General features: G+C 37.3%; 1 protein-coding gene across 1 annotated transcript in view; it reads left to right on the top strand.

The window, feature by feature from the left end:
* The window catches only part of ABCA13 (ATP binding cassette subfamily A member 13), a 181,546-nt gene that overhangs the window by 17,895 nt on the left and 150,508 nt on the right, over positions 1-13,143 (top strand). The window contains exons 7-11 of the mRNA XM_054381689.1: positions 548-711; positions 4,121-4,236; positions 6,181-6,314; positions 7,875-8,039; positions 9,507-9,709. Coding sequence (XP_054237664.1) covers positions 548-711; positions 4,121-4,236; positions 6,181-6,314; positions 7,875-8,039; positions 9,507-9,709 — 782 coding nt within the window. The remainder of the gene's footprint in view (positions 1-547; positions 712-4,120; positions 4,237-6,180; positions 6,315-7,874; positions 8,040-9,506; positions 9,710-13,143) is intronic.

Here is a 13,143-nt window from a genome sequence, read left to right on the forward strand (position 1 = left end):
AAAGTAATCTATCATTACTGTTAATGATAAACTTGTTTATTTATAAGCTATACATATATATATAGTTAATATGTATAAAGTTTATATATTTATATATATATATATATATATATATAAAATTATTACTTGATTTCCCCCAAACCCCTCAAGGAGCTGTGAGGCAAGGATGACACATCTCTAGCAGACCCCTGCTAGAGCAGACCCTAGATTTAGAAATTTATTGCAGTGCTAAAGAGCGACTTGGGTTTGATATCACAAAGGTTGTCCTTCTCTTAGGGAAAGACACTTCTGAGCAGAAAGAGATTACTTAACTTTTCTCCCAGCTTTGTTTTCCATCGCAGCAGAGAAACGTATCTGGAACAAAGCTGGCATTAAGTTCAAAGTGCCACCCAAATGATGTGGGAAATGACTATAGATCAAAGTATGTTACCAATTTAGAAAAAGAGAAAAGTTTAAAGTGGTTTAAAACTCAAGAGGGAAGAAATAGGGTAAAAACAGGCACCTGGGGTTCTTTTTCTTCTAACGGAAGTGTGTTCTCTTAACAAAGATGGATCTGAATGAAGTGGAGGAAATGATTTCTAGGGCAGAAAACCTATACAAGCAACCATATTTCTGGAGCCTTCTACGTTCACTCCCTCATCTTGAATTGAACAGCTTTTATACAGAAGATGAGTTAGTTGCCATAGCACAGTTTCTAAAAGTTATTGAAAAGTAAGTACTTTCACATTCTTGAAAGTGATCTTTTAATATTTTACATGCAATTTTTGTTCTTCTCACTATTTAGCAAGATAAGCATTCTTATCAATGTAAAGAGGCTGATTTTTTTGTCTGTTTGACAGATTCTGCTTTTCTAAAGATACAGTATGGATTTTCACCCCTTCTGATTTTTTCAATGCCTGTATTTTTCATCTCTGTTAAACTCAGCAGAAACTCCCTAGGAATCTCCAAGAAGTAGTTTTATGTTAGCAATGGCTGAAATTAGCCCATCACATCATATGGCTTTGAACTTTAACATTCAACATGTTCCCAGAGGTCAGTGCTGGGGCAGTTCTCTTTAGTGGCTTTATCAGTAATTCAGATTGAAAGCATTCTCATTAAGTTGCAGACTACACCAAGTTAGGCAGGAGTGTTGATTTGCTTGAAGGTAGGGAAGCTCTATAGAGGGATGTGGAGAGGCTGGATCAATGAGCAAAGGTGAATGGTACAAGGTTCAACAAGGCCAACTGCCAGATCTGCACTTGGATCACAAGAACTCCATGCAATGCTGGAAAGATGCCTGGCAGAAAAGGACACAGGGGTGTTGATTGATAGACAAGGTGCCCAAGAAGGCCAATAGCATCCTGGCCTGTATCAGGTATAGTGTGGCCAGCAGGAGCAGTGAAATAATTGTGCCCCTGCACCTGGCACTGGTGAGGCCGCACCTCAAATACTGTGTAGTTTTGGGCCCCTCACTAGAGGAAGGACATTGAAATGCTGGAGCATGCCCAGAGAAGAGCAACAAAGCTACTGAACGGTCTAGAGAACAACTCTTATGAGGAACAGCTGAATGAACTGGGATTGTTTATTCTGAAGAAGAGGAGGCTGAGAGGAGACCTCATTGCTCTCTACAACTACCTGAAAGTAGGTTGTAGTGATGTGAGTCAGTCTTTTCTCCCAAGTAACAAGCAATAGGACAGGAGGAAACAACCTTGAGTTGTGCCAGAGGAGGTTTAGGTTGGATATTAGGGAAGATTTTTTTCAAGGGAAGGGTTATCAACCACTGGAACAGGCTGCCCTGTGAAGTGGTGGAGTTGTCATTCCTGGAGATATTTAAAAGACATGCAGATGTGGTACTGGGGGACATGGTTTATTGGTGACTTGTCAGTTCTGGGTTAACAGTTGGACTTGATGATCTTAGAGGCCTTTTCCAATCAAAATGATTCTATGATTCTGTGAACATGCTTTTGGGAGTCTTTGAAAAACAGACTATTTGCATGTAAATATAAGATGATAGTTTGAATTCTAATCAAGTTAATATGTATGTAGCACTTGGTCAGTACCATGAAAATCACTACAATTTGTTTATCAAACCTCTTGCAAGAAATGTAAGAAAAGACTCCTATGAAAGCTTTCTGCCTCAGGTAAAAGACATTTTTATTCACAGAATCACAGAATCAATAAGGTTGGAAAAGACCTCAAGGATCAAAGGAAGACATGGTATCAAAAGTACAGACTAAGACAAGTATCTACAGAAATTTTCAGTAAAATAACAGAATTTTTAGGAAAAGATCAGTGTAGGTGCACCATAGCCATCAAAACTGGCCACGAACTTCAGCAGCCTTATCTCATGAGGATGTAAGGGCCTCAAGTCTTTGGAAAGAAAATTGCTGTGCTAGTTCATGTCAGTCTTTAGTATCCTACTGTCTTTTTCCCAAAATAAAAAGATATGAAGGCATATTTTTGGGGTGAATTTGGGAAAGAACTCTTTTTTTTTTTTTTTTAATTACAGTGTATGGATTGCCTCTATGTTGAGGTTCAATTTATTGTTTTTTTTTCCTGAATTTTTTCCTCTTTATGTCTGAGTGACTTGTAACCTTATTTCAGATTGTTCCCTGAACTATTAACGTGCAAAGCTGTATTAACTGTGCTTATCATGCTTGCACCCAAAAAGCAGAAGTATTTTGTGAAAGGTTAGCAAACTCCATCTCAGTATTTACAAGATAAAACAGGAACTTGATCATAAGTTTATGGTTATTCTTCAACAGGGGTAAGGAAAGACAGTAGTAACTGCTGGCTGCTGTGCTGGGTCAAGTTGTTAAATGGTTAATATAATCTTGGCAATGATTTCTTTGCCCTGAGCCACAAATAAGAGTGAGAAGGGACAAAAAGGGAGGATGTTCATGGTTATGGTGTTTGTTTTCCCACACAGCTGTTTTGCATACTGAGACCCTGCTTTCCCCAAAGTGGCTGGGATGGGAAGCAGTGAATAAATTCGTTGCTTTGTTTTGCTTTCCTGCACAGCTTTTCCTTCAGCTGTATAACTGTCTTTATTTTGATCTATGAGTCTTCTCACCCTCCTTTTATTTTCTCCCTGTCCTGTGGGAGAAAGGAGTGAATGAGCAGCTGTGCTGTTGCTTGTCTGCTAGTTGGAATCAAGCCACAAGTGATTAATAAGAGGAGACTCAGACATTTACATTTGGGGTTTGGGTTTTTTTTAAGGACTTTGGTGCACTTTAATGGCCAAATTTGCCATAAATGATGCAATTTGGAAAACAAACCATAAAAGCCAATGCTCATTTCTTCACTAGTTTCATGTTACTAACATATGTTTCTAGAGGTCCCGTTTCAGGCAGAACTTAGTGAACTTAGTCAGCAGAATGGATCCTAAATTTATAATTTCTCCCACTTCCTGGGATGCACCATGTTTGTTGTGTCTCCCAGCAAACAGAGACGTAATTAACAGAAACATTTCACACCTACTTAGCAAAGTTAAATAGTGTTAGGTTTTGTTGGCTTTTTTTCAGTAGTTTTCATTTGTTTGATTGTTTTCTTCCTTTTATATATGGTGGAAACTGCTGATCCACCCTAACAAAGCTGCATTCTTATTTGCATAATAACAAAGGAATACAAGATAGGAATTAAGTGGTACATTTGACATTAAGGTGAAATAATAAGTGACAGCCACATGAGCAAAAAAGTTTGTTTCACAGCTAAGGTGACTGAGACTGGGTCTTGTAAGAAATTCAATATATATTGTTATCAGTGTGTTCAGTAATGTCCTTTGTTTAATTTGTTGTGAGAATAAATATTCTGTTGCTTTAAAGGTTCTTTGTTTTCCTCTGCATGTTGAGCTGAAGTAAAATATAAATGATCTGTGTCTGTCCTGCCTTGCTGCAGGAATAACTGGGAGAATGCTTATGGTGTTTCTGCTCTTATTTTTACTCTCACTTTTAACTCTTTCTCTATCTCTCAATGCCTTTCTCTCTTATTATCATTTTTTTTTACAAAACAGCAAATTTTCAATAATAAAAAAAAGTGTTTTAAAACTTAATTGTTTGAATGTCTTCTTTTTCCACCAAGCCTTTTTACTTTTTCTGGGTGTATAGAGAGCTTGAGTTCTTATTTTATTTTTCACTTTCAGTACCCTAGCAGAACTCAAGAATTTGGGTATGATGCCATTGGGCCAAAGTTTCTATGAAGCTGTGAAAACAGCACTGAATTTAACTGTTCCATCAGGACAGGATAGGAGCTTAAAAGGTAAGGAATTTCAGATTTTCTTAGATGTACCTCATAAGCATGCTGGGAATATATGATAGCAGCTTTTGCTAAAAAAACGACCTTTTGTTAAATTACTAACTTAATAGGTCAAAGAGTTGAATTATAGTACTGTAGTACTAACCCATTTATTTATTGATCTTGTAAAAAATACTTGTAACTAAATTTCAACAGATTCTGGAAACTATTTGATAAACAAAGCACTTTGGTCTAAATGTTGTGTTTAGAATGATCTTTTAGTAGTGAGTTTTTGAGAGATTAATTCACTACAAAGGACAGTTCCTTCCATTTGATAGAAACATAGCCTCTTGGTTTGCTCATGTATGTTAAGCATTATGGCTGGCCTCATTAATTTTTTCTGTTATAAATTCTGCTATCAGCTGAAGGGTTACATTTCCCCATCTGCTGCTTGAATATTGCAGATTAATTTAATTGTAGAAGGTAGGCTGGCCCCAGGACAAATCTTTAAGAAAAGGAAAAAAGAAAGTCAGGTTAAGAATTATATACAGTCTAAATCCCACTTCATCTATCAAAAGAAAAACTGAATTTGTACAAAGGTGATATGCTGGAGCTCTTGCACAGGGGGTGAACTTGAATTACCTGAGTCTTTGGGTATTCTGGTGCTCTCCCTCTAGCAATGATGCATATCCATCCCTTGTACTCACATGCATTAGAAAAATCAAAATCATTCATGTCAGGAAGGATGTCCAAGATCATCAAGCCCAGCCATTTTGCCTACTCCACCAAGTCTGTCACTACACCATGTCCCCAAGCACCAGATCCACAAGGCTTTTAAACATGTCCAGGGATGGCAATTCAACCACCACCCTGGGCATTCTGTTCCAGCCCCTGACAACCCTTTCTGTGAAAAAAAAAATTTCTAGTGTCCTTCCCTGGCACAGCTTGAGGCCATTTCCTCTCGTTTTATCAGTAGTTACTTATGAGAAGAGACCAGTGCTTACCCCTCTACAACCTCCTTTCAGGTAGCTGTAGAGAGTAATAAGGTCTCCCCTCAGTCTCCTTCTTTGTAGGCTAAACAACCCCACTTCCCTCAGCTGCTCCTCACAGGACCTGTTCTCCAGGACCCTCACCAGCTTAGTAGCCCTTCTCTGTACCCACTCCAGTTTTTTTATGAGAATGCCATGGAAAACTGTGTAAAAGGCCTTATGGAAGTCAGGTAAACAGCATCCACAGCCTTTCCCTCATCCACCAGACAGTTCATTTTGTGATAGAATGATACCAGGTTTGTCAGGCAGGACCTGCCTTTCATAACCCATGTTAATTGGGCCCGATCAACTGGTTGCTCTGTCTGTGGTGCAGAATTAGACACACAGTTCAGAATGGCACCCTGCTGGGTTTGCTGGCAACCACTGTTCAGGGACGTCTCACCATAATCATACCATCAGCTGTCAGATACCATCAGAATACCATAGACCTGATGGAGTGGGTCTAGAGGAGAGTCAAGAAAATGATGGAGAAAGACTGTTTACAAAGGCCTGTAGTGATAGAATGAGAGGCAATGTCTTCAAGCTAGAGAAGAATAGATTTAGATTGGATGATAGTAACAAGTTCTTTACCGTGAGGGTGGTGGAGCACTGAAACAGGTTTTCTGGGAAGGTAGTTGAGGCCCCATCCTTGGAGATACTCAAGTTGAGGCTTGACAGGACTCTGGGCAACCTCATCTAGTTGAGGATGCCCCTTACTGCAGAGGTGGTTGGACTAGATGACCTTTGGAGGTACCTTCCAACCCAGATTCTATGATTAACTAACCTTGAAATACCACTAATGCAGTCATCTATTTTATCTCAACAAAGCCCAAGTTCAGCTGAGAATATCATGCTTCAATCTCATAAAAAAATGAATCACCAAGAGACAACATGAATAAAAAGCAGCAATGATGTAAACAAAAGATTCTTTTTCTTTCAGGTTTCCAATATAATCTTTCTCTTGGAGATGTTTTCTGGAATCCACATGCTGTGAGAGCAGAACTTATATCCAAGTTTGGTTTTGATGATCTTCATGTTGAAAAACTGCTAAGTTATACAGCACAATTAACAAAGGTAAATCACTTGAAAATTTCAGTGTCCCTCTATTTCACCTTTGTTTTCATTTGTGCCCTGAAATGATTGTTCATGCCTTACATAAGCTACAGTCGTATCTTTGATTTTGAAGAAGCAGCTACAAAACTGCTAAATATCCTGGCTTTGTTCTCATCAAAATAAATGTATTCAGCTTCAGCTGAAATTTCTGTGCGTGGAGATGCTAAATAGGTGCTTCTCTGAAGTCACCATTAAGTATGGCAAAATTTTGAGTTTATTACACAATCCTGTAGAGAATTTGCTAAGCTTTTAAATTAAATTCTAGATTTTAAGCTGCCTGGATTAATTTCGCTGGTGGCATTTTTCATTGGTTTGCTGGATAAAGAATGCCTGTCACTTCTGTCCGTAAATCATGCCATATCAAGATTCCTTCTCATCTGTGCAGTCTTGATATGAATATACTTGACTGAGTTGTCTCAATGGAGCTATTGAAATACACTGGTGGTGTGTCAAATTTTGAAGATTTATCAGAGATGGTCTGATTTGAACTGCAGAAAACTTGAAATATCTTTTGAATTTCTGCTGAATTCCACAGTTTTTTAATAGAACATGGTGTATCTATATGGAACATGTTTGTTCTTTGCTGAGTACAGCCTGGAGTTGTATGCTGGAAGAGCTGTTTATAAAAATAACTGATTTACACAAATGGGTAAATGATTAAAAATATCTGTTTTGAATGACCTTTTAACAAATTATAAGTGATTGTCAGTAATGATCCAAATACAACTGCAGCCTGGTAGCTATGGTTGGCTGTGGAATCCCAGACAACTCACTTGTGCACTTGTGTGAGGTCACTGAAGAGCCTCAGAAAGCATGAGGGGAAAGTCAGTGCTCTGAGCTCTTCAATTCTGTGTATAATGTCCCAGCTCATTTGGTGGCAAAACACTTGCAAAACTTTTAATAAATTTTCTAGTCACACTTCAAAGAAGTTAGGATGTAAAGTATCTCAGAAAGGCATCAATAGGAAGAATTAAAATTAGGAAAATTAGTTTTGTGTGCTCTAATAATATTCATATGATTTGAAATAATCTTTCAACATGGAATTTAGAAGCCAGACTGTGAGGAAGAAGATCTGAACTCTCTGCCACATTGAAGAAACCTGCCAACTTAAATTTAAACCTAGTTTGCTATATGTAATCATTGGTTGAGAGGTACTATTGAATACTTTTTACATCATTAATTTTTATAATTGTTTGCAAATAACTGTAGAAGTAGCAACACTGGTGTAGCCACACAGGGAAAATTCCTTGTATATAAAAGTCTCATCATTCTGCCTGCTGTATAAATCCCATAATAGGGCAACTGGTATGTGATACAGCATTATGTATATAGACTACTTTGAAGTACAAGACCATGAATATGAGGCTGGGTTAAACAGTCTTTGTTCTCAGTGAAGGACACCATGTCATACTTTTTCTTTCTTTTTTTTTTTTTTCCCCCCACTGGGTAAGTAAGCTGATAGCAAAGATAATACTCAGCAGCTCTCTTGAGATACTCATAAATTTTTTATGTCTCTGCCAGGTTCCCACAGAGGAGACACTGGAGCAGTTTGTGTGCTCTGCTCTGTCAAGTGTTTCAAAAGATGAAGCAAATAAAGAGAATAATGAGGAGGACTGTATTACTACATGGCATGAGGCCAAACTGTATCTTGTTCAAGCTGTCAGCAAGATCAGACTCTATGCACAGGTACACTTTAAGATATCAGTAGATTAAATTCCTAATTTTTGCATGTAGGCTGTCAACAGTAAGTCAGTAGAAAGAGCTGAGTTATCTGTTAAATGTTACTGTCATGAACCTTTTTCATCTTCCTAATAAGACGAAGTAATCCTTCAAAGAATTGTTACAGTAGAAGTATAATCTATCACCCTGTGTCCACTTAATCATATTTTCTCATTAACTCAAATACAGATTTGAAATATAATAGGGAATATAGTGAAATATATTGCTCTGCAGAGGTCTGACAGAAGGAAGATCCATTTATTGTTCCATCTGAGCCTGAAGTTTTGGCAAAACTGAAAGCAGACTACATGCCTCCGCTGATAGAGTATAGAATTCATTTATTTTTAATTTCTCTTCATTACCTTGGCAATAGTGGCTGAAGCATGTTGAAGGGGATGGGACTAAATGTCCAGTATAGCATCTTAAAATTCTGGTGTGGCACAAGAGCTTGGCTTGCAGTCTCTATGATGTAGTTGGATGGACAACAGGATAAACCCTTCACATGGTCCTAAGGAAAACACTTGTCTAGATGCCTTAATTCTGGTTGGTTTTCCAATTAAATATGGTATTATTTTTCCTCCAAAATATCATCTGTGTATCAATCTGCTCTGGAGATGTTTGCAGTATCATCTAAAGAAAGCTTGTGAAGCTTAATCTCTATTTCCTCAAAAATGTATCCTTTGATTTCTCCCTTGATAAAGGTTTCAGAGACGTGTGATGACATGAAGTAAAAATTAAATGTGATTACCCAAGTAAATGCACTAATTGATGTTGTAGTGATAGCTGAAATTATTGCAGGATTTTTCTATGATTTTAAAACTTTCTGTAGGACCTGACATCCTAATGATGGCAACTCAAGGTACTGTAAGGTGCTGCCTACTGGGAATTCCCTTGGTGAACAGGACATCTCTTACAGCAAAAATTTGTTATAATCACTTGGCATTGAAAAAAATAATAGTGGAAGAAAGGAGAGCAGTCGGTAGCTTGGCTAGGCCTTGATTTTAGGCTGCACAATGGGAGCATGCAGCCCAATCAGACCCCAAAAATATCAAGGCTGCTGCCTTCCTTCATGTTGGTAGCACAGACAGAAGACTTGTAAGAGAATGAAAGCCTGAGTAATTGACTGTGAAGGTTCATTTCAGTCTCCAGCCATCTTTCCACCTTTCTTGGCTCATGGGGGAAGGACAGCACAGGGTAGGATGTTAATGCTCTGTATGATGTAGGATGCTATATTGCTAGTTTGGAGGTCAGTCCAAATTGTACTAAAAATCAGTCTTTGCGAGACCATTCGTTTCTCTCTAGACACATAGGGAGAAATTTTGCTATCATTGTTAATTATGGGTTTTTATTTAAGGGCATACAAATCCTCTGTATTCTCTAAATAAGAAAGCTTTGATTACCTAATTTGTTTTGTTTTTGCATTCCAACTGCTAGGTATTTGAGCAATGGTTCGGGAGAAGCAGGCTCTCTCAGCAACTTCTTTTGGAACTTGAAAGAATCGTAGCTGGTTTAATGTCTCAGTTTCTAGATGCCAGGGTCACTGGGAAATCTTATTCAGAGATAAATATCCTGATCCAGCAACTAAATGAGAAATCAGATGCCTACTTTTCAGAAGGATATATTGCATCTCATGACCTGTAAGTTATAGTTTGCTTTCTGCAACTTGCCTCAGTAACCTGAGTATTTATTTTCATATCACATTTAATTGATTTCTGATTTTCATCTGTCTTGTGTTTTGTTTTTATTCTGTAATTCAAAGCCTGGTATAGAGTCAAATGACTGTGCTGATGTGCACATTTTGAAAAACAAATTAAATCTGTGATTTGGTTGTAGCTACTTATGATTCAGCAGAGGACCTGAGTACCTGATCAGGACTCATAGCAATCAGCAGCTGTGTATAATTAAGCATGTTGAACTAGGACCTGAATTCTTCATCTTGTTCTACAAAATTCCCGTATATAATTTCTGTGATGTTCCTTATGGATGCATGCTATTAGGATCATGTACAGCAAGTCTAGTCCATCTGAAATCTCCTAGATTTTTGTTTTAAGTCTTACTTATGTAAGTTTGTGCAGGAGATCTTGGAACAGAAGCCTACTATAGAAAACAGAATTATAACGTAACTCTATGTGTTTATGTACATTTACCTTTGAAAATTATCTAGGAAACTCTGAGGCTAAGATTTCTTTTAAAGTTTTTGAACTTTTCCTATATTTTCACATTTCCCATCTGGCTTATCACTTAATGCTACTGTAAGCTGTTATGTGAATATATAGCTATAAATTCTGTACTTATTCAGAATTATTTGTTTTGTTGCAGCTATCCAAATATTTTTGTTATTCTTTTAGCAATTGGTTACTAATGTAGTAAAACCCCTTGGTCTTGCAACTTTGGAAATGCATTCAATTCCCAGTTAGGGACAAGTGCAACTATAAGCTTGCAGAGATTGTGTTTTAATTTCAAGTGTTCTGATTTGCAGCATACATTTTAAAATAAAATGTAGACAAATGTTCTGGGTGATTTATACAACATAAAGTGGTTTAAGAGCTCTATTTTGCTATCCATTAAAAAAAAACAACAGCAACAACAACCAAAAAACCCCAAAACAACAACAACAACAAAAAAAACCCCAAAACCAAAACTGACATATATGATCAAGAAGGTTCTATACAGGATGTGAAAGCTGTAGATGAAGTGAGTTACTGTTTGTCAAAGATGTCTGAGCCTTATGAAAAGTTTGTCAGAACACAGGAACTGATACTTCTCTTTCTAACTGTACAGTGAATAGCATGCATTGCTTCTTGAAGATAGAATATTTGCCTCACTTTGACATTGATTGTAATAGCTCTACTTTAACACAGCAAAAATTGTCCTTTATTGAAGGAGATATAATCCATGCTATTCAAATTAACATCTGAGGATAAATCTGAAAATTACAATCCATTATCTACTGTTAAGAGAGACTGCAGTTGAATTTCATTAAATAGGTGGTACATATAATTTTTAATTTATTTATCAAAGTGTACTGCAATACTGTGGCTGTTGTAAACAGCTGCAAGTTAATTGGTATAGTGACTGCAAACAAACAAATGAACATATCCCATGTTTTTTTCAGCAACTCTACCTTCTTATTTGTAGTACACAATGTTTCTATGCTCTACCTCTTTTGATTGCAGAATCCTGCATCTGGAGAGAATGCAGTCTGTACTTCAGCATATACCTCAGTGGCCTGTTACAAAGAGATTGATTCTGGTAGATGGAGCTATAAGGAATGTAATAGGACAGTATTTACATTTCACTGAAGGTAATAAGCTGTAATCAAATGACTTCCATGTAATAACATGAGAAATGTGTAACATTCTACTTCTAGGAAGGTATTTGGGGTCTGTAATATACTTCACACTATATGATATTTTGTGCTGTTGTGCCTGTTGTTTAAAGATCTAACTCAAAAAAAGATCCTCTTTCATAAAAACTAAAATTATCACTGCCTGGGAATTTTGTGATGCCATCAGTCGCATGTGTGAAAAAGTCTTGGTTTTACATTTAGATGTAGTTTGACTTTTCTGGCTTGTCATTGCAAGTGAAGCAGAATGTTGAATTGGACATAAAGATCTTCTGATCCCTTGGAGTAAGGATTTGATTGAGGCTGTGAAGCACAGAGGCAGGGTTCTTCTTTCTCTGGGAGCTATGCTTTTGGACACAAAGCTGTGCTGATGGTGAAGAAATTGGAAGATGCCATTTGCAGAAGAGACGGGATCATACTGAAGAACTCAGGGCACGTGAAGGTGTATTTTACAAGAAATTGGGGAGGTATATCTATTTTCAGCAGCTTGACAGAATAAGATGAACTATCTCCCATGAAGTTCTTGTAAACATGTCTGTTCAGCAATTGTGACTTTCATATTTGGAATACATTTATGACTAGGATGCAGACTGTGTGATGCTCAGCAACGTGACAACTGGGAGATGGTCAGCAATATTGTCATATTATAAGGAGCATACAGATCTATATAAACAAATTAAAAAGAAGAAAAGAAAAAAGAAAGGAAAATTGATATCTGTCTGTGAAACCTTTTGGAGGAGATCTGCAATACTCTAAATGTTGGGCATATATATATATATATGTGTGTTTGTATATATATGTGAACGCCTGTATTACAGAGTTTCAGTCAGGTATGTGAAAAACACTTGTGTCCTTTTGGAGATATAGATAATCTTAAATACTTGATATTTGCAGATGACTTTACAGTAAACAGTAAATAATACATTGAAAGCACAAATTTTGTCCAAGATGCCACTGAAATAGTGCAATTTTGTCCTTGATTTCTAGCTCTGATATCTTCAGAGTAGAAGTAAAAACCTCTTGTTTGAAGATCACTGTTGGAAATCAGTGCAGACTCTGACATTTTAGTATTTTAGTTCCATGCATCATTACTAGAAGAAAAGGTTATGGAGGTCCCATTACAGCATTAATGGTAACAGCAGGCCCCACTTTCCTTAGATTATGTTGTATAGCACTCTGGGAGTTAAGTGAGCAGTTGTGGTGTTGATAGACACACACACAAACAAAAATATAATACAGTGTACCCTTTAGCTGTATCAGCCAACTGCACTAAACTGTAACATCTGGTTTAGCCTCTAAAACTCAAAAAGGGCTAGGTGCATAGTAGGAAGCAGCTCTCATGAGAAAATAAGTACTCTTTCAATATAATTTTCCAAGGTCCTCATGCCCAAAGATGTGATTTTTTTTTTATCCTGTGGGTTTTGTTTTATAGCACATGGCTGCATGGAGTCAGTACTGCTAGTCATATTACTGGATCCTGATTTCCTGGGGTGCCCAAACCTGTGAGAAAGCTCTGAGAACTTCAGGATAGTTTCTTTACTCTCCTTTCAAGAATGGGTCAATTTGAAGCTTGCTACACAATTTTGCCTCTGTATGGGAGTATACCTTCATGACAGTGGAGTTATACTGATTTACTACAGCTGGACATTTGCCCTGTCAGCTTAGGTCATAAAGTGCTCCTCTGCATCCAGACAAAGGAGTCTAGAGAAACATTAGCAAGGGAGA

Source organism: Indicator indicator, chromosome 6 (assembly GCF_027791375.1).
Source record: "Indicator indicator isolate 239-I01 chromosome 6, UM_Iind_1.1, whole genome shotgun sequence".
Lineage (NCBI taxonomy): Eukaryota > Metazoa > Chordata > Aves > Piciformes > Indicatoridae > Indicator > Indicator indicator.